General features: G+C 31.5%; 3 protein-coding genes across 3 annotated transcripts; 1 reads left to right on the top strand and 2 right to left on the bottom strand.

The window, feature by feature from the left end:
* Window positions 1-521: 521 nt before the first annotated feature.
* LOC115884492 (ubiA prenyltransferase domain-containing protein 1 homolog) lies at window positions 522-2480 on the bottom strand. The gene is made up of 2 exons (XM_030903090.1): window positions 1994-2480; window positions 522-1938 (listed from the first exon to the last, which is right to left on the bottom strand). The coding sequence occupies exons 1-2, from the start codon at window positions 2289-2291 to the stop codon at window positions 1247-1249; spliced, it is 990 nt and encodes a 329-aa protein (XP_030758950.1). The 5' UTR covers window positions 2292-2480; the 3' UTR covers window positions 522-1246.
* Window positions 2481-3071: 591 nt separating this feature from the next.
* On the top strand, window positions 3072-8356 carry LOC115884496 (poly(A)-specific ribonuclease PARN-like). The gene is made up of 12 exons (XM_030903095.1): window positions 3072-3248; window positions 3306-3501; window positions 3554-3859; window positions 3911-4193; window positions 4251-4372; window positions 4427-4545; window positions 4605-4715; window positions 4774-4846; window positions 4903-4958; window positions 5021-5107; window positions 5811-6051; window positions 8154-8356. The coding sequence occupies exons 1-12, from the start codon at window positions 3230-3232 to the stop codon at window positions 8278-8280; spliced, it is 1740 nt and encodes a 579-aa protein (XP_030758955.1). The 5' UTR covers window positions 3072-3229; the 3' UTR covers window positions 8281-8356.
* Window positions 8357-19970: 11614 nt separating this feature from the next.
* On the bottom strand, window positions 19971-21527 carry LOC115884485 (tigger transposable element-derived protein 6-like). The gene is made up of 2 exons (XM_030903080.1): window positions 20867-21527; window positions 19971-20527 (listed from the first exon to the last, which is right to left on the bottom strand). Exons 1-2 carry the CDS (start codon window positions 21525-21527, stop codon window positions 19971-19973), a joined length of 1218 nt encoding a protein of 405 aa, XP_030758940.1.
* Between the last annotated feature and the right edge of the window lie 264 nt (window positions 21528-21791).

The raw sequence follows: 21791 nt of genomic DNA, 5'->3' as shown, positions 1-21791 counted from the left end.
ACTTGTAAGAAAAAAACTCTTTGTAAAAAGTCCTAAAAATGTCGCTATTTTATTAGAGAAATCTAAAAATCTACAAAGCTCACTAACTTTCGTATTACAAATCAAAGCGTATTGGTTATTGTTGTGGTAACAGACTTCAGATTTTATTGTCAAAAAACGTTCTTTGAACAGTGTAAATGAAGTTCATACCTACTTGGACAGACTATTTCTCTATTCATTATGTTTGTTCTTCTTTTGAAGAAAACTAGTTCATATACAGTGTGATTGAATAAAATCTACATTGTAATAGCTACTATGGCTTTATTCACTTATTTCAAGCCCTTGTTTAACTACTGCGCAGCCGATTTCATTCAAGACTACTGCGCAGACGATTTTATTCAAGACTAAAGTATATTTTTGTCAGATCATATAGTATACTTATTGTCAACTTTTTTTAAAGCTATCTGTTATATTTATTTAGTAGAAAATCAACTAGAAAATTAGTTTTTGAATATTTAAATATAATTAAGTAAACCTTCTCATTTTCTAGGATCATTTGCAATAAAATATATCTAAAATCATAATACAATTGAAGAATGACATAAAGTAACAATGATATACGTATATTATATTCCATTTCTATCATAAATTTAACCTATAATCTCAAAAGTTACTAATTATACTGTAACATAATTTATATTTAATAATATTCACTAAATAATTATAAAATATATTAACATTTATATTATAAAGTTTTAAATAAATATTTATAAAGATGAGTTCAATGATTCTTCCTAACTGCTTGTTATCCACATATTACGTATAACACAGTATTTTCAATTTAAATGTATAGTTTCATCAGGAAGATAATCTGTTATATACCTAAATTATTTCATCATAATTATAGTCAAACATAAGTCTGTTTTATAAAAATATAAAAAAAATACATAAGATTTATGTCAACATATATGTGTGCAGTTTGTATTATATCAAAATAAATTTATATAATTTAAATACATTTATGTTTTGCCAGAAAATCAAACATTATTAATCTATAAGTAATACTGGCCCTCAAGATTCATTTTCAACCTCCAAATAACTAGCATAACCATTTAATTCAAGACATATTTATCTATAAATAATCGATATATTTACCTCTTGTAGTGTTTAAAACTAAATATAACAAAGGTTAAAACTGAATAAAATTCTTTAAAATACAAAAAAATAATTTAATAAAAATAAACACTAACAATAGGCCCTCGAAAATCTATCTTTGTGATATAAACGGTAAGCTCGGAGCCATGCTACATGCCATAACATATAATACTCCAAAATATAAATTAAGTCTCGCTGTCTTTTTGGGAATGCCCTGTATATCGCTCGATCTAAACTGTTTCTCGATTTTGAAAGCACCGGGAAGTGTAATAAGAGGCAGGACAAACCATTTTGAATATTTTAAAGTTGCCACCATAAACATGATATATGGAGTGAAAAGTAGAAATGCATACAATATATGCGAAGCGGTATGTCCGATAATAATAGCCAAAGTAACAATGCCAACTTTCTTATCGGATGCAGAATCTCTTGTATTGTTACTGTGCAAGATAGCTTCAGTGTTTAGAGCTAGAGGAATGGCGTAATACATTGTTGCCCATTCCACTCTTCCTGTTTGAACCATGAAAGCAAACAGAACTGATATGGGGCCGAATATTATTAAAATTAGAACATCTCCTAATGCTATATATTTAAAGCCAATTCCGCCAGTGTACAGGAAGCTTGAGGAAAGTCCTCCAAAATAAACCAGAGCTAAATGTTCCATTTTTGCAGGAGATAATGCTGCCATTAATATAAATCCAACACATCCACAGAGGTAAAGGAAGGCTCCCAAAGATACAACTTCGTCCTTAGATAAAATATGATCCACTAGAATTCTGTCATCTGATTTTCTGTTATCAATACCTAAAATTTCAAAAAGTTTGAGTTGTATAATTACTTCCATATATTTTATACATACCTTTAACATAATCAAAGTAAGTATTAACAACATTGCCAGCCCCGTGTACGGAGACAACAGTAAAAACAGTAAAAATTAACGTTAAAAAGTTGAAGTCTGTAGCCCCAGGATACTTATAAGCTATCGTTGACCCCAATAATGTAGGCATTAAACTGGCACTCAGCGACCACGGTCGTAAGGCTAGTACATAACTGGATAGTTTCATAAATACTGACTTTGAATTACCAGAAACCTTCTGTTCTTTAACTGTTCCATTTGTTAGTTCCTTAGTTTCAATCTGTTTCTGATCAACTGACATACTTAAAGGATACGTAATAACGTGTAATATATGATGTAGTATTAAAGTAATACTAATTAAATGAAATTATTCTTTGTAATTTGTTGCTCAGGAGTTTGAGCAAATTTATTTTGCTTTAGACATGAAAAATCATCGAAAATATCAAACATCTAGCATTTACCAAAAATTAACTTAACCTTTAATTTATGATAGTTGACAAATGTCAAATAAAATCAGGTATCTTCTTTTATTTTAATTAATTTAAAGGCCTAAGCTACTATCCGGCCTGTTAATAGAGTACCACCTGAAAATATGATCTTATTCTGGAATATGGCTAAAAAATTGAAAATATGATAATTGGTGCTTGAAAATTACTTATTTAAAAAGAAGAGAATAAACACATGTTTTGGAAAAGGGATTGTGGCAACGGCAGCTACGTCGAAACATCGGTTCCCATTAGAACACCGAAGTTAAGCGACGTAAGGCGATGCTAGTGGATGGACGGGTGACCGGTTCGAAACTTTGCATCGTGCTGTTGTCCAAAAGGGAAAAGTGTAAAATCTATTGATACACACTGCTCATTCACGCCGGTTCAAGGCCGGATGAGATCGGATATCTCGTGAGTAAGAGTTAATTTAGACACTTCCTAAGTCGGTAGGCCATTGACCATCCATTGACCATGATATGGCCGAGGACCGCGGTTCGGATTCCGCGTAAACAAGTAGGTCCCGTCCAGTTTAGCCATTGCAGCAGAAAGGAGACGTTAACTTGAACCTCAAAAAAAAGGGATTGTATTTATCTATGGTATTATTTATAATTTGTATTTGTAATCATAAAGGTAATTGTAATTTTGTTGGTGCCCAAATTTGAAGATTTTTTAAAATAAATTATGGTCTACTGAGTTATTTTTGTGAAAGAAAAGTTCTGATTTTGTTGGGGTTTCTGTTATTTAGATTAATATGGAGGTTACACAAGCAAGTAAGTATAATTTGTATTATCCATTCAGATGATTTCAGAGAGCCTCTTTTTCCTTAGATTTTAAAGCAACACTACCCGAAATTGAAACAGCAATAAAAAATTGTACATTCGTAAGCATTGACACCGAATTAACTGGTTTGAAGACGTCTCTGAATAAGATAAATGCATTTGATACACCTAAACAATATTACGAAAAGGTTATAAAGGATTGTCGACAATTTTTGGTTGTGCAGTATGGCTTAACTTTCTTTAGGTACACACATCTAATATAATTTACAGGGCACTTTTGAAATGTGAATTTGTAGATATGATGAAGCTGCAGATGTGTTCAAACATAAAAGCTATAATTTCTATATATTCCGTAAGCCTGTAAGAAATTGTGTGACCGATCAAAGGTTTCTGTGTCAAACTTCCTGCATCGATTTCTTGATTAAGAATGGATTTGATTTTAATAAACTCTTTAAAGATGGCATATCATATTTAAATAATGTTGAAGAAGATATGTACAAAAATAGTATAGAGGAAACTGAAAAGAGGATTAGGGAATCATCTAATAAAAGTTCTGGTATTAGCATACCAGCAGAACATCAAGACTTTGTTGACAGTGTAGTGTATGTTCTTGTTTTTTATAGAGTAACTTTTATATTAATTACTCTTTGTAGGAAGGAATTACAAGATTTTTTGGCATCTGAAGAAAATGAGAAGGAATTGCCAAAATGTAATGCATTTTTAAGACTGTTGATATATCAAGTCGCTAAAGAAAAATTCCAAGACCAAATAAGTCTGGAAACAAGGGTAGTTGGAAAGGACAGAATATTATTTGCTAAAAAATATAAAAGCCAAATTGAAAGAATGGAAATTGACGAGAAAAAAATCGAAGATATGCAGAATTCAATGAACGATTATATTGGATTCAGTAAAGTTATTAGAATGATTATAGAATCGGTAAAATTTTGCTTTCTATTAATTTATTATCATCAATAAAATATACGTATGTTTTAGGAAAAGTTGGTTGTTGGACATAACGTAATGTTGGATCTCCTACACACTATTCACAAATTTGTAACACCTCTACCTGAAGATTATGATGATTTTAAAGAATGCGCAAGTTCTTTATTTCCAAAGTAGGTACTTTATATTTAGTTCTTAAAATGTAGTTACTAGATACATTTTTTTAGAATCGTAGATACTAAACATATATCTAGCAGTGAATCATTCAAGGATTTGGTGAATTCTACTGTATTAGCCCAGTTATTGGAAACACTGCAAAAGGAACCTTTTGAAATGCCCAAAATAGGTAAATTGTAATATTTGTTGATTTATATGTTGTATATACTTATTAATGTTTTTATATAGAGGTTGAAGAGAATAGTTTGAGTTATAATATAAATGATGCTAAAGAACATGAAGCTGGGTATGATTCGTTTATTACAGGAGTGGCCTTGTTGGGCTTGTGGAAATATTTAGGTAGGTATCTTATTTTATTTAAAACCTAAGAACTATGCTTAAACCTAAATATTTGTAGGTATTGAAAAAGGTTCTTTTCACAATGATGATATTTTTGCAAATTTGGAATTCCTAAAGCCTTATTTGAATAAGTAAGTTCTAATGTGAAAATATATCTTTATTTTAATTAAAATATCCAATTTTGTAGAATTTTCTTGATGTATTTGAGTGATAATCAGTATGCCCATCTCAGTGGTCCAGATTGTAAGTATAACACAATTTTTTGTTTTCATTCTACATTTTTTATTTTATTTTTTCCCTTTAAGTGAATCCATCCAGAGAACATGTTTTCTATCTAACATTTCCTAAGGAATGGACTCCGAATACCATTGTGCAACTGTTTAGTCCATTCGGTAAGTACAATATGAATCCAATAAACATAATGGGTGATTGAAGTTATTGATGTAATTTTGATATTAATCGATTCTACAATTCTTATTTTAACGTTGTAAGTGCGGATAATCGGCCAAAAGTTAGAGTTTTTTTTTACCAAATATAAGGTTAGAATTCAGAATGTATCATCTTTCTTTATAAAGTTTAATAAGAATGACAAGGAAGATAGATTCTGGGGTATTTGTCTTTTGTTCGCGTCTGCGCGTATCGATGCCGGTAATAATGAAATTTTGAAAAGCAGACCACCTGACAATTCCAAATAAATAAATTACTGTAGCCAATTTCTAGCGAACAGCTGTTGATTATAGTTGACAGATAAATAATGCTTTAAACGTCAGTTGTCTACCGATTGGTTGACAACTGACGTTTAAAGCATTGTTTATCTGTCAACAGAAAAAAACAAAAAATGTTTTTCTCAAATTTTAAACTACACCATTTAAAAGTCATTTTTACTCAATTTAAATATAAATTACAACTTTCTTAAGGCCAATTGGCAGTAAGCGCCATTAAAAGAAGAGTATAGGCCAAGCAAGCGACGTTTAGGGCTTGGCCTCGCCAAAATTATCATTGATTGTCATTCCCAGAGCTTTTGACGCTGTTTTTTTTTCGATTGTATGGTATTTTATCTGGTATCAAATTCTAATATATCTATCGTTTTTGAAGGTGGCGTTTACATTGCTTGGCTTTCCGAAGCTTCGGCTTTTGTGGCGCTGCACAAAAAGGACCAAGCGGCCGTTGCTTTGAAAACTTTGAGTCAAGGCGACACATACAGTATCATGACGTTCGCAAAGAGACAAGCCTTATTGGCTGGACTAAGGACCATAGCCCCTAGTCCTATCAAGAGACGAAAATCCATTGAAGGATCGCTACAGACGAAAAGAAGAAAGACTAACAGTTTTGACGGGTAAGTAGATTATATACAGGGTGTTCTAAATTGGATAGTGACCATTGGGGCCTCGGAAACTGTAAAGCCTTATCTACGCATATAACCATAGATTAAGGAAACAAGTTTAGATTGGAATGCTCGGCTTGCCGCCAAAACTTATAATTGTTTTAAACTTATAATTTTCACAACCGCAAACAAGAACAGACATATTTTTTTCTTGTCAAAGTCAGAATCATTGCCTGGAAACTTATATGGTGAAATTTTGATAAAATAATTAAGTACTCACTAAAAACACGGTATGTCGCTAGTGGTAGGAAAAATAATTTTTAGAGGTTACTAGTTTATTTGGTTGACTGTGATATGCATATACAGGGTGTTTCCTAATTAATCTAAAAAATAAAAAATCGTTACAAACCGGCTTAAAGCGGGCTCTTAATAAGTATATTTATTTTTTTCTCGGCAACCGTTTGATGAACAAGAAAAACTCAAAAGATCAATTTTGTTGAAAAGGGATGGCCAGTCAAGAAAAAAATATATTTTCTTTAAAATAGCAGTAGTGTACCATTTATTTTAAGCAAAATATCGATTTTTTTTAAATTTTTAACACCCTGTAGATCAGAAAGGAAGTACTTTAGACCCAATGGTTATATAAAAATTGTTTTAAGAACACATGAGGAATCACACCACAATTTTTTAGACTAATTAGAAAACACCCTGTAGATTGTCAACTTGACAATGATTGTTGATAAATCAAAAAATACCTTTTCTGTGAAAAAAGCCCGATGTTATGTTTTTTAAATTAAAGCCCGATACCGGTATGTTTTTTAATATTCTATCTATCTAAGTTTTAAATATCATAGTCAGAAATAGTTTTATTATTTATTAACTGTAAAAATGGTATACTTATAAGTTTTATCAAATATTGTGATTTACTTTCTACCTTGTAGTCAAAATTTATATTTAATAAACTGAGAAATATATATATTCTTATGTTTTGAACCGATGATTCAAGGGTTCGAATCCGGGACAGGTCAAAGACTTTTTTTATTTTATCTTCGTTTATATTTTGATAGTAAAGTATTAAATAATCCTGGAAATTAAAAAAAACAAATATTTAATACTTTACTATCAGAATATAAACGAAAATAAAATTAAGAAGTCTTTGACCTGACCCGGATTCGAACTCTGAATCATCAGTTCGTGGTCCGAACTCTACGCACTGCGCTATGGAGACATGTTCGATTAATATTCAATACTAAAATTTAAAGGACTAATAAAAATATAGGATCTTTCAATGCGCAGTAGAGAACGCAACGTTTACCGGCAGCCAGACGGGCCGCATGGTGTTCTAGAGAGCATAGTAAAAGATATGTCAAAGAGCCAGACGTCTTAAAATACTAGTTTTTCCGACGTTGCTAGCTCTCGTACTATTATGGGCACTTTCCAATCTAAACTAGTTTCTTTTATCTATGCATATTATAACTTCTTACTTGGAAGTTTTATCTGCAGTTTAATCAATTACAGCATTGCGTTTAGTGAAGATGAAAAGAAAAAAACATGGGATTTTACTACAAAATTGCATCTTTGGTTTAACTTTCTTTTGTAAACATACAAAACTAATGGTGAAAAATGTATTGTTTGGTAATAATCATTAAATATCTCTAAATAATTTTGTAAAATTACATTATTTTGTGAAACTAAGCAAAAAAATGATATACGGGGTGGCTCATTAGTGCGAGGAAGTCCAATACCGTTGTTGTTGTCGAAGATATGCAAAAAAGTTTTATACAGATTTTGCATGGTTTATAAAGAGGCATATCTTATAAATATTTTGTTGTGTACAGGGTGTCACAAAAAAAGTTATGATAAAGTTTTAAGTTTTTTTTAAATCGCACTCCCCGTTATTATTTTTTATTTTTATTTTAAATCTACATCTAAACGAAAAATAATATACAGGGTGTTGCAGTTAAACTTCTTAATGTTGTGCAAAAATTTTCGATAGCGATACCTGAAAGTATCGATACTTTTTAGAGATGTATCGATAAGAATCGATACTTTACAGAAAGTATCGGTGCAGGTGTATCGATATTTTTTTATTATCTTCTCATGCCTATTTTCAGTGGAAGTTTCTCCAGCTCCAAACGATCGATAGAACCTATAGTGGAAGAGGAACAACAGACGGATCAAGGAGCTAGTGGTTCTCCTTCAAAACAAGGCTTGTTTGAAGTCGCATCCAACTGGGATTAAAGATAATTAAAAACAAAAAGTCGATACGTATGTGTTATTTATTTATGTTTTATATAAATAAATGTGCATATAATAAGTATATTTTTCTTTTGCCGTGATGGAATTCCGGAGCCATATTGAACATTTTTGGGATTTCCAAGGGCATTGCAATTTCTAATTCCGGCAAATGCCGCTAAGAAACCCCAAATTTGTCTCAACTCGCGTAGAGTAAGGGTAATTATACATTTCTTAGCTTTTATTTTTTAAAGATATTCAACATTTAATAAAAAAAAATTATAATTTATTTTGCAGTGTAGGGTTGATACACTTTATGTACTTCAATTTCTGTGTAATTATACAGGGTGTGTAAAAAAGTTCGCAACATCGAATTTATGTGGGATTTCTACAGCATACCTAATAACAAAAATTTTTGAAAGAAAAATTCCAATTTGTTGCGAACAACTTCTTGGCACACCCTGTACTATATTATTACGTAGTACTTGAATTTTTTGACATATTTACATACAACACAATATTAAACTAAAAAAGTGATAAATATCTGAATTACACCATTTAGTGCCTTTTAATTGCAGTTTATTATTTAAGTGATGGGCAAGTACCGGTATATTGAAATTTGGGTAAATATCCAATTTTTTGCACCCGGTATATACCCATAAAGTGTCAATAAATGGTGTATTAAATTTGGGTAAATACCATTTTACCCGGTACATACCCAATCATACTTTTTAAAAACAATTTGTTGTTAAATTAAAATTATTGAATTACTAATATCGCTATTGAAAAATAGGGGTTGATGGTAGATGGGTGAAAATTTAGGATTGTATGTATTTTTTAATACCACATCATAAAAAAAAATTAAAAAAAATTGTGTCCTAAAAGTAAAAAAAATATCGTGGACCACCCATATCACTTAGGGGTATAAAAAATAGATAACAACCTATTCTCAGACCTACTGAATATACAATACATATAAAATTTCATCAAAATCGGTCAAGCCGTTTCGTAGGAGTATGGTAACAAAATTGAGAAAAAAACAACCCCTATTAAAAATAGGGGTTGATGGTCGAAGGCTGAAAATTTAGGGTTGTATGTATTTTTTAATGCCACATCATAAAGAATAAAAATAAAAAATTTTGTCCAAAAAGTAAAAAAAATGGTGGTGGACCACTCTTATCACTTAGGGGTATAAAAAATAGATAACAATCTATTCTCGGACCTACTGAATATACATATAAAATTTTATAAAAATCGGTTAAGCCGTTTCGGAGGAGTATGCGTATCAAAATTGAGAAAAAAAACAATCCCTTTTTAAAAATAGGGGTTGATGGTCGAAGGGTGAAAATTTAGGGTTGTATGTATTTTTTAATGACACATAAAAAATAAAAATAAAAAATTTTGTCCAAAAAGTAAAAAAAATGGTGGTGGACCATTCTTTTATCACTTAGGGGTATAAAAAATAGATAACAATTTATTCTCGGACCTACTGAATATACATATAAAATTTTATAAAAATCGGTTAAGCCGTTTCGGAGGAGTATGCGTAACAAAATTGGAAAAAAAACCAATCCCTATTTAAAAATAGGGGTTGATGGTCGAAGGGTGAAAATTTAGGGTTGTATGTATTTTTTAATGCCACATCATAAAGAATAAAAATAAAAAATTTTGTCCAAAAAGTAAAAAAAATGGTGGTGGACCACTCTTATCACTTAGGGGTATAAAAAATAGATAACAATCTATTCTCGGACCTACTGAATATACATATAAAATTTTATAAAAATCGGTTAAGCCGTTTCGGAGGAGTATGCGTATCAAAATTGAGAAAAAAACAATCCCTTTTAAAAATAGGGTTGATGGTCGAAGGGTGAAAATTTAGGGTTGTATGTATTTTTTAATGACACATAAAAAATAAAAATAAAAATTTTGTCCAAAAAGTAAAAAAAATGGTGGTGGACCATTCTTTTATCACTTAGGGGTATAAAAAATAGATAACAATTTATTCTCGGACCTACTGAATATACATATAAAATTTTATAAAAATCGGTTAAGCCGTTTCGGAGGAGTATGCGTAACAAAATTGGAAAAAAAACCAATCCCTATTTAAAAATAGGGGTTGATGGTCGAAGGGTGGAAATTTAGGGTTGTATGTATTTTTTAATGACACATAAAAAATAAAAATAAAAAATTTTGTCCAAAAAGTAAAAAAAAATGGTGGTGGACCATTCTTTTATCACTTAGGGGTGTAAAAAATAGATAACCTATTCTCGGACCTACTGAATATACATGTAAAATTTTATAAAAATCGGTTAAGCCGTTTCGGAGGAGTATGGAAACAAAAAATTATTTATTATTGTTAGCTGTTTTAAAAGTAATATTCATCCACTTCTAATGTGATATGGTTTTTCTCAACTGTATCTTCATTGACTTTGATATCCTTTCTACGACGACTTTGCCTATCACGACTTGGGACTTAACAGGCCAGTAGTTTTCAAAATTATCAACTGAACCTATAAGGCCCAAATCGCAAAAAACTATTTTTCAGTTTTGTGTTCTTCTCACAATGGCCTGATATCACCTGAAAAAAAAAGAAAAAATATCAATAATGATAGAAGCAAAACTAAAAAAGCTTTATAAAACACTGGATGTGAGTATCGCTAACCATGTTAGCATCATCAGCAGATTATTAAAACTAAGTTCAAGTAAATTCGTTTCTATAAGCGATACTTGATTTTTAAATTCATTGTTGTCAACCATGGACATATTCGACGCCGGGCTGTCTAACTGGAATTTAAATTTCCCGCTGGGATTCAGGTGGTAGCTCTGCTGTAAAAAATGTCAAGTTGCCACATTTATTTACTTATTTCCTGACATTGTCATTCGTTTTGACACTTTAGTTTTGTATTACGAGTTTTTGGTTTAAATGAATTGTGTACAAGAGGTGTACAGATAGCTTAATAGCCGTTGCAAAAAACTCATCGCAACCTTATTAGAATATTTTGAACGGGAAAGCGGTAGTAATAGTTCTTTATGTCCCTTAAGTGCTGTTAAGGAGTTGAGTTTTCTTGATGTAAATAATAACTGTTTATATATTTACAATTAATTTATTGTTGTTTGGGGGCCCTGGGGCAAATTAAAAAATGGGGCCCCACTGCTATCTAAACTGATTAGGTTTAATCAAATAAAAATATGAAATATACAAATACTTTAAAAATGCTAAGCTACTTGAGCTTTTTTTGTGCACTGCAGGGCAGGTAATGAAAATATTAAACAGTAACAACATAAATTACAATTAATACTTGGTGTAGGTTTGGCTAATAAAACGAAATAGAGAAGATTCAACGGTTTATTATATAAAGGTCGGGCCTACCAACTGACTAAATAACAATTATATTTGCAATATATAAATATAAAGTATCAGTAACTTCGTTTAAATCCAGGCTTGATGTGGTTTTGTTTTCAATTGCTATTAGCGATAAATGTCGGAGTCGAGTTTGGCCCATATATTGACCAGTACAAAAAAGTTTATTGACATTAGCTTACTTACTCCTGGTACAGCATTAATTTTTTAACAGTACTCGAAAAAAAATCTTAACTCGAATTCACAATAAAACGCACATATCACTATCCGTCAAATTGACAACACTGCCAACCTACAGAAAGAATTTAGGGGAATTCCCCAGTCATAACTTTTGAATTTCTCTCAACTGAGTTGTCATGATTAAAGTAGGGTTGCAACCTGTCATATTTATTTTGAAAAAAAATTTCCAAAAGTTCAGTTCGATCGAGATTTCTTGTAAGGATTCGAGGGCCCCGGGTCACTGCTCCGCCTAGCCGCTAGGTAGCTACACCACTGGTTGTAACACCAACTGGTTTAACACCAAACTTCAAACCACCAATTGTAATCAAAACAATCATATCTTTTTGATTTTGATTTTTTTTTGGTATGTAGAGGCATTTTTTAAATAGCTCTTAATTTCTTAAAACTACCGAGGAACTAAAAATACCGAGGGTACCATTTAAAAATCAAAAGTTGTAGTAATTTCAGGTGAAACAGGAAGTGACCAAAAGCAATTGAATACGTCAATCAATCCTGATTTATATCATATCCTAATATACCAAATTTCTTTTTTTATCTAAAAAGTTATAGGGGTGAGCCACTTTTGGAAAACACCCCGTATATGGCTTTTTTATGCAGGGTCGCTGTTATGTATGGAAACGGTCGATTATTAGGTAAAATATACAAGGTACTGCAAAAAGTTATATACAAAAATTATAGGGTTTTTAAATGTCTATTGGTGAGTAATAAATTTATGTATACAGGGTCGGTCATAAAGTCGTGGCATATCAAAGTTTCATTTTTTTTAAATAGGACCCCCTCTATATTATTGCACATTTCAATTCTTCTTTCAATTCTAAGGAAAAATCGAAATACACACAATGTTGTGTACACCGACGTTGGCTAGAAGCCTAATTTAGTACAAACTGCAACGTTGTTTAAAATCCTAATTCACAGAAATACAAAACTAATATGGCTACTACTAAACAACTACTACAAAACTAAAGTCGCGTTTTATCCTAAATTGGGATAATTATAGTAAAAATATTATTTTTATGATTTAGTTAGAGACATATGTCAGATGGCAGTGAAGGAAAACAAAACAAAAGTATTTAAGTGTAGAGGATGTTTGAAGATCATAATTATTGAAACACTTTAACCGACTCTGTAACTCGTTACCCAAGGCAAAAAAGTTAAACGCAAACAACTTTATTGATAAATGTATTGTTTCTACTTTGAAAAATACTAATGGGCCTTAAAATTAAAGAAGTTTAAAAATTTTCTTGAATTTTTTTTTAGTAAAATGAGAATAATTTATTCGTAGTCGAAAAAATTGTTTCCGCGTGTTTTTTAGGGTCAAATATTTCAAGTTAATGTATTCAAAAAGCAGGAATTGTAATTTTAGGAACGAAACATTTTCTTATTTAACAACATGGCGGCTTTCACTTTGTTGTTTTGGAGATTAAGATGGAGTAGTTCGAGTAGTCGCATACTGGACTAATAAAGTCGCAGTTCGGCCTTAACAGGTAGTATACTAGTCGCAAGATTGACTAATTTAGTCATCCTAGAGTCTAGCTTGTGCCGCCCTCTATAATCTAAATAAACGAGGGAGTGGATAAACTATCGGTATTATATGTCGATGTATATTTAAATTTAGTTTTATATGTACCTTTCTTATATCCCATTTTAATTAAGTTTTTTTTTATAAAAACAAAAACAGCACAGAACTGTCTGACTGAACAGAACAATGAAGTGAAAATGTAAGATTTAAGGTTATGGTTCAATACAGTTGCAAAAAGGTAGTGACTCGACGTCCTACCAACGTAAGAATAAGGAAATCTAAACAACGTTGGAATTAATAAAACAGACGACGTTTGCATAACGTTGGAATAGGTCCTGAAACTGAGTCGGAAAACTCTATATTGTCCAACGTTGTAACTACGTTGTCCGAATCACCTAAAGATCACTTAAGCAAAAAAGGTTACAAGACAACGTTTATTCGACGTCGCAGAAGCTTCTACTTTGCTGTAGTACTAGTCCAACGTCGGCACAACGTTATAAAAACGTTTAAATTTATTTTAATACCCAAGGTAGGGAGCTAACTATATTTTGTAACTAATCCAACGTTGTGTTTAGTAAACATGTGGTCGCAAGTCGTGAAAATGCTACTTGGGTAATATATATAGTTCCATTTAAAAAAATGGAACTTTTATGTGCCACGGCTTTATGACCGACCCTGTATACTTAAATTTACTACTCGCTAATAGATATTTAAAAATCCTATAACTTTTGTATTTAACTTTTGGCGGTACCTCCTATATTTTACCTAATAATCGACCATTTCCATAAATAACAGCGACCCTGTATACGTCACTATAGTCTCTACAAAATGATATGGACTCCTAACTAAGAAACAAAGACAACAAAATCCGAACATCTGGCTGAAAACCTTCGCTACGAATGTCAATTATTAAATAAAACTCAAAAGGAATGCTAAATTCATAACTCTAATAACATATATCTATAACTATAACGGTACAAGATTAGTTAAAAATGGTTCATAACTTATTCGCGTTATTTATGAAAATTCCTAACTGTTCATTCCTCGCGATCTAATACATCAAAAACGATTACGTTAAAAAAAACGCACGGTGCACAACGAGCTGTCATTGAAATTAAAGTATAACATTCCTCTAATTTTTTCTGTTCTCTCAAATTGTGTTATACGCATATTTAATAATTATTACACTGATTTACCGACCTGCATATCGGGTAGATAGGTAGATAAATATATTATATAAAATCGTGCTACCTTGAACTTAAGGCTATGTACGGTGAAATTCTATGACAGACTTTTCAACGTTCAACGGTATATAAATACATTTGTATATAATGAAATGATCTACAATTATAAGTTATTCAAAATTAATTTAAATCAACCAAGTGAAAAATTTAATTAATTCTGAAATAGTAATGAACCATAGTCTGTCCTGGAAGGATATTGTACCTGGATCACTGACAGTGACAATTGTGTCTGTTATTTTAACTCACAAGCAAATTATATTTTTTGTCATTTTTTGGATCTCGTCTGTCGAAATCTGTCCTCCATAGTCGTTGGACAGAATATAGTTGTTTTTTTTAATACTGTGTAAAAAAGTCAACAACATTTTTGAAATAATTAGCTTATTTTAAAAGAAAATCTGGACTTTTTTCAAAAGCTGAGTGTTCGTAAAAGAAAACACGGTGTATAAAATGGTACCATTGAATAAAATGATTAAGAAAGGAATATAATGCTATACATATACCGTATGATCGAGAAAAAACGGCGTCAGCGATGGCTATGGAATGAAGATCGCTGTCATTTTATATGTAAATTTATATGGGAAAGGTCATTGATGTTCATTTCCCAGCCAACTGGACGCCGTTTTACAACATGTAAATTTTAATGGGGTCAATTATTGGCTGCCCTAATTATTTTAGAGAATAATTCTATTTAGGTTTATTGAAGAGCACTAAAAGCCACATTCAAAAGAATAACTTTAGATATTTTTGATTAGCCCGTTTACGAGTTATCGCCGATTTCTTTTTAAATATTTCTCCTTTCTTATGGCCCTGTATTTACCTATGAGCACCAGTCAAGGTAAAAGATAACTGTCAAATGAAGTTGTCATTTCAGAAATTTATCTATATATTTAGTGCTTTATTATTATATACCTGCATCGAAAATATTAGCCATGAATTACACTACCGAAGAAAAAGTATTGATGATTAAATGGTATTATCAAGGAAATAGTTATCAAAAGGTTACCTGTGCTTTACATGATGCCGCTAGGGAAAATCAGGAAGTTTGGTATCAAATGGATGGCTGTACGGCACATAGTACCCTGGCTGTTCGGGAATATTTAGACAATAATTTTAACGGAAACGTTATTGGCCTAAATCATACAGTAAATTGGCCAGCAAGGTCTCCTGATATTTCGCCAAATGATTTCTTTCTCTGGGGCCATTTTGAAAAACAGGATATACAACGATAATAAATCTAGACTGGTTAAAAATTGGACTATTTCTGCCGGATGCAATAGAATTTCAGCTTACCAACTAGCGAATGTAAGAAGAGAATTTTATGATCGCCTGGGTTATTGTCTAGCAGTCGATGGAGGAATATTTGAACATCTTCTTAAATCCTAAAGTTCTAACATTTTAATAGTACCTAAATTAATAAGTTATTGAATATTGTAATAATACTATAATTAACCTTGTAATTGATTACTTTATTTTACTTTAATTCATATTAGTTTGTATTTATAAATACATATTTAAGATTTCCGATGTAGGAATGAGTTTTGAATAATAATAAAGCACTAAATAGGTAAATTTCTGAAATGACAACTTCATTTGACAGTTATCTTTTACCTTGACTGGTGCTCATAAGTAAATACAGGGCCATAAGAAAGGAGAAATATTTAAAAAACCTTTGATTATTTCTTGTGTATAGGGTGTTTCATTTACATGTGTTCAGGTTACAGGGTTTCTTTTTTGTGAATATAGATACAAAGATGCGGTTTTCACATTACCCTGCTACTTTTAATGAAACTAAAGGTACTACTCACAGATTTGTCCTAGCCCTTTTAGTTCCTGACATACAGGGGCGAATTTGAGAATGCATTAACATAGGCGCCGGCCGGTTTAAATTTGGTAATCAAACACATTCAAATAATTTATTCGACGTCAAATCTTGGTTATTGGCTCTTCCACACTAGTTTTTGTGTTTAAAATTATACCCAATAGCTCTTATTAATAGCGTATATTACCTAAAAGTGTTTATTAAGATAACACCATGGAAAGTAAAATTATCTGCTTAAATCAAATGAAATAATAATACTCTTTTAAACTAGGTTGGTTTACGTTAATAAATAATGCATTTTTTTACCTTAAAATAATATACAGGGTGTGCCATTAAAGATCATAAGTTTCCGTCATATTTAGAAAATGACAACTCCCATCAAAAAACTAGTTACGCCACTGGATTCTACGTCACAAACCAAGAGAAAACTTTAATTAATTCCTAAATAGTGCTGAGTTAGTTGGTTTTTTAATACCTTGTAGAAAAAGTTAACTATTTTTAGAAATAATTTGGCAATTTACAGCTGAACTTGAATGTGTAACACACTGTATGTTGAAACTTTTAGGACACCTTGTATAAACTCGCTGCTGCCTTGAACTTCAAAGCTCTATATACCTACGGTAAATTTCTATAACAAACAATTTCAATATGTTTAACTGTAGGTATGTAATTCACTTTGTATGGAACGATTTAATGAATAACAATTTTATGAATTGAAATGACTGTAACTGCGTACAGACTTGTTTTTTTATTATTTTCCATTGTCATGAACAGGTCTACGACAAATTGCTTTTTCTAGTAATATATGTTGTGGCGGGCAGTGCTACGAAAATGTCATGTCATAAATCTGTGAAAAAATAAACAGCTATTTACCACAGCCTTTTTTGCATTTATATTGTCAGGTAGCTTGTTTATAATCTCGGTTTGTTCATTAAGTATAAACATCGTAAAATGTCAAATAGATTCTATATTTTTAAAAGAAATCTCTCCAGTCCTTTTCTATTTACATATCCCATACATCTCATAAATTAAAAAAAAATAGTATACCGTGTGCGTCTCAAAAGTGGGCACCCCTATAACTTTGTAACAGATTATTTCCTTTATATTATTATTTATATTATTAACAGATTATTTCCTATGTCATTTACGTTCAAATCGATCCGTTATTAGTTTCGGGAGAGGGTCTTTTTAACAGGAAATACTAAAACAAACATCTTTCAAACGTGACTATTTTTAAATTATAAAAAACAATTAGGAGGGCAAAGCAAATAAACTGTAGTACTTAGAAGTAAACAGAAAAATTGTAAAGATAGACCTTAGATAAAAACGCTGGGACGTTGTAAAACCAATAACCACCCTTGATAACATGTTTAACTATCGCCGGATGTTTGTAAAGGATCTGTGAATTTTAGAAAAGTACGTACCTAGATGTATGTGGCGCCAAACGAGGATTAAATACGTAAAATGGTCATATTACTGCCATCTAACAACGGGAAGTCGAACCAACTTGGTTTGAAGGACGGTGTCAAGCTGTCCAATCAAACAAAGAACAGTATCTTTCGGGATGATCCTATTGGCTAAGTACCGAATGAAGCAAACGTAAAACGTAAAAGTAACCAAACCAAACCACCCTTCAACCCTGTAATGTTGGAACCTCGGGGCTGTTTTTAGGTAGAGAAGTTAGTTCGGTTTGAGTTTCTAAAAGAGACGGTTCTCCCTCGGGTTCGCGAAACTCGGTAAAGTTCACGATGTGACCCCCTGTAGTTTTTAAGTCTGGTGTCTGCTAATAGTCGTTTTGTCAAATATTCTTAATTTCTGTTTTATTATCCTTCTTTAAAATTATTTTAATGTGTAAGATCTAGTAATGAAAGGTGCAATTGATTAGGTGATTATCATATATTTCAATAAAAGCAGACGCCAGACAATTTTCTTGTATTTTTTCCATCTTTTTTTATTCTGAGTAATAATAAGTAACTTAATTTTTTATATATATTTTCTTTTTGTTCTTTATTTTTTTTCTTTAATATTAAATTTAAATGTTTTCTGAAAACTCGGCAGTTTTATTTCTATAGTAAAAATAACCAAGAGTGTTTTAAAAGTATATAAATAAGATCCTTATGAACGGGCAGAATATCTTCAGAGCAGTCCAGAAAAGTCTCGAGAAATGAGCTACAGATTTACAGAAAGAGGTTGGGCCGCAATTAAGGTAAGTTATAGTAGATTTGTGTAACTAACATCATCAAGACAAAGCATTAAACATACGCCCCAAAGAGTCGGTGTACTTTTTATCCAAGTTTGCCTTCCGCTCAACTAAATTGTTTTTTATAATTATAAAATAGTCACGCTACCCATAGACAAGTGATTAATCCGAAAAGATTTGTCACATTGTCAATTTTACACGTTTTATTTTTTATCTCGAAAACTATCAGAGATAGGTATAGGTTAGTATAATATAAAAATTATGAGATATCAAAGTAGTGATGAGAATACCGGTTCCACATGAGTCGCGTTACAGTAACGACCGTTCCAGAAAAATACCGCGACAAAATACCGCTATTTTGTAATCGAGGTTCTGACTTCCACAGTGTCGCTGTCCTCGCTTGTGCAGTATTTCTGGAATTAGTTATCTACTTCCAACCAGTGTTGTCAGGTTCTTACAATTGTACCAGCTGTTACAACCATTCGTGCCATGAATTTAGATAATGAACTTAACAGAACGCCCATGGAGAGCGGTGTTTACTTTATAGAAAATAGCACTATATTTCTTAAAATTTTTGATGCTGAGAAATACAAAAATAAAATAAGTTAATTAAACTATAGGTAGTTGCTTGCGAAATTGAATACCTTGTTCATTATATTGCGGGAAGTAGCATTATATTTTAATTTTTAAAGAAATATCAAGGAATAACGTATTGTCTTTAACGGCTCATATTTATGTGTATTGCAACATAATATATTTAATCAAGAAAAAAGTCCAAACCACTGTCAAAAAAATTCTTTATTGGTGACCGGTTTCGGCAATTCCAGCCATCATTAGATCTTATATGAACAATAAAACTTCTATAAATGAATAAAAGCAAATCACATTTTTATTTTATTTGCTTTTACGTTTCATCTTTCTAACAACGCTATTTTATACCATGCCTAGTACAGTAAAACTTCCATATAGCGGCCACAAAAATTTTCAAAGGAATGTGGCCGTTAAGGGAAGTGGCCACTATTGGGAACAATAAAATACAGATACCAATGTAAAATGCCTTTATTTTGGAAACGTGCAAAGTAATTAAAATTAAGTACGAGCATGTAGTACAAACACACAATAAGTGTTAATAAATAATCTTCAGTTTTAGATTTTTGGCACAAAAAAATAATTCAGTTGTTACAAAAAAAGCTTTATTACATAAGAATTTTTGAAAAAAAAACTTACAATGTATACATATGTATTTTACACATAGGTATTCTTATATACATATGTACAATTGACTTTAAAAAGTTACAAAATGATAACCTTATTTATATGGTGAAAAACTGATTAATGGTAGTCTGCTTTAAATTTTTAATTTTGATTTTTGTAATTTCACTTTCAAATTTCATCAAAGTATGGGCAATATCAACCGCTAGTTCGTCTTTGTTTTGAATCACCAAAAAATTCTGAATGTCTCTTAATTTTTCACATACTTCACTCATATTATTTATAGATGAACACAGAATGTCTTGGCCTTCATCTTCTTCCTCTTCGGCTTGAGTGGAGTCCTGTCTGTCCTTGTTGTTTGTAAATTCCTGGATTATTCCCTGCATCTCTAAACTAGGATTTTCCGTAGGGACATCTGAATCGACTGTCAGATATTCTTTAAGATCTGGACTTCCTGGCATGTTTTTTAAAATTGAAGATAACTGACTTAAAGGAATGTCGTCCTCTTCGTCAAATGCATCGTCCCCTTTGACGGTTGCAAATCCCGCTTTTTGGAAACATTTTTTTATAGTGTTCGATGTAACATTTTTCCATGCTGTACTTATCCACACCATAGTACTTGCCAAATTTATGCTCTCTTTAGCCTTTTCCATCGTTTCTTCGGTATTAGTAAAAGTCAAAAGTCTTTTAATAAAAAATTGACGATATTTTAATTTAAAATTTTGAATAATTCCTTGGTCCAACGGCTGGCAATGAGATGTCGTATTTGGAGGAAAAAAAATTATACGAACATTTTCAAGTTCTATTTTTGGGTGAGACGTGGCATTATCCAAAAATAAAAGAACTTTTCTACCCTGCCGTTTCATTTTGGTGTCAAAGGTTTTGAGCCAAGATGTCATTATATCTGTCGTCATCCAAGCTTTTTTGTTGGATACCCATTCTATCGGCAATTTATCTACATGCGCTCCTTTAAAACATCTCGGGTTTTTGCTCTTACCTATAACTAGCGGATTTTCCTTCTCACCATGCATGCTGCAACAGAAAAGCAGTGTCACTCGTTGTTTAGCTGATTTTTTGCCAGCACATTTATCATTCTTTAAAGCAAAGGTTTTGTTTGGCATTGCCATATAATAAAGCCCTGTTTCGTCTGCATTAAAAATGTCTTTAGTGTCGTATTCCTTAATGATTGCTGTTAATTTTGTTTTCCAGTCTTCAACAGTCACTTCATCCACATCTGCAGACTCACCACAAATTGTTTTGAAGTTAATATTATGTCTCTTGCAAAACTTATTTAACCAGCCAGTTGAAGCCTTAAATTCACTAAGTTTCAAGGATGTAGATACCTCAAGAGCTTTTTCCCGAATTAAGGTTCCCGATATGGGTATGTTTTTGTTCCTTGCCTTACAAAACCATTCGTAAACTAGTTGATCGATTGCAAATCCTTCTGTTTTAGGAAACTTTCGTTTTTTATCTGCATTGCATCCTTCTTCTTCAAACATTTTTTTTAATTCCACTTTGTTTTTTAAAATGTCGTTCACTTGCGTTCTTCCAACACCAAACTTTTCCGCCAACTTTCGAGCACTGCTGTTATATTTTTCACTTTCCGCGACAATATTTAATTTCTCTTTAATAGACAAACGTTTACGTTTCAAAGACATGGTTGCTGTTCTTTCAGAGTAAGAAACTAAACTGATTCTATATCTCCCAAAAATTTCAGCAAACTACTGACGAATTTGTATTGTATTTGTCACTCTCTGTACCTATTTCTCAAACAAATTATAAATGTTTATTGCTTGGACTTTCCTAAAGTGTCCTGAAACAGCTCTTGTTAGACAAAAAAAAAGGTTCGAAGGGTTCGGTTTTTGGCCGGTATTGGGGCAATAAATTTAATGGGATTTTCCCTAAAATGTACCTTTGAAGCG

This window comes from Sitophilus oryzae, unplaced genomic scaffold, assembly GCF_002938485.1.
Source record: "Sitophilus oryzae breed Bouriz unplaced genomic scaffold, Soryzae_2.0 scaffold_285_pilon_pilon, whole genome shotgun sequence".
Classification (NCBI taxonomy): domain Eukaryota; kingdom Metazoa; phylum Arthropoda; class Insecta; order Coleoptera; family Curculionidae; genus Sitophilus; species Sitophilus oryzae.
The sequence above is the reverse complement of the archived record's forward strand: the minus strand, read 5'-3'. Positions and strand labels throughout refer to the sequence as shown.

What these genes read in the sequence shown, in the direction of transcription:
- LOC115884496 (XM_030903095.1), top strand. An exon ending in GCAAGTTCTTTATTTCCAAA is followed by an intron (nt 4,373 to 4,426) that starts GTAGGTACTTTA and finishes ACATTTTTTTAG; the next exon opens with AATCGTAGATACTAAACATA. An exon ending in GCAACTGTTTAGTCCATTCG is followed by an intron (nt 5,108 to 5,810) that starts GTAAGTACAATA and finishes TCGTTTTTGAAG; the next exon opens with GTGGCGTTTACATTGCTTGG.
- LOC115884492 (XM_030903090.1), bottom strand. Translation starts at nt 2,291, where the DNA reads ATGTCAGTTGATCAGAAACAGATTGAAACTAAGGAACTAACAAATGGA. An exon ending in TTACTTTGATTATGTTAAAG is followed by an intron (nt 1,939 to 1,993) that starts GTATGTATAAAA and finishes TTGAAATTTTAG; the next exon opens with GTATTGATAACAGAAAATCA.
- LOC115884485 (XM_030903080.1), bottom strand. Translation starts at nt 21,527, where the DNA reads ATGTCTTTGAAACGTAAACGTTTGTCTATTAAAGAGAAATTAAATATT. An exon ending in GGAAAATCCGCTAGTTATAG is followed by an intron (nt 20,528 to 20,866) that starts GTAAGAGCAAAA and finishes CTAATACCGAAG; the next exon opens with AAACGATGGAAAAGGCTAAA.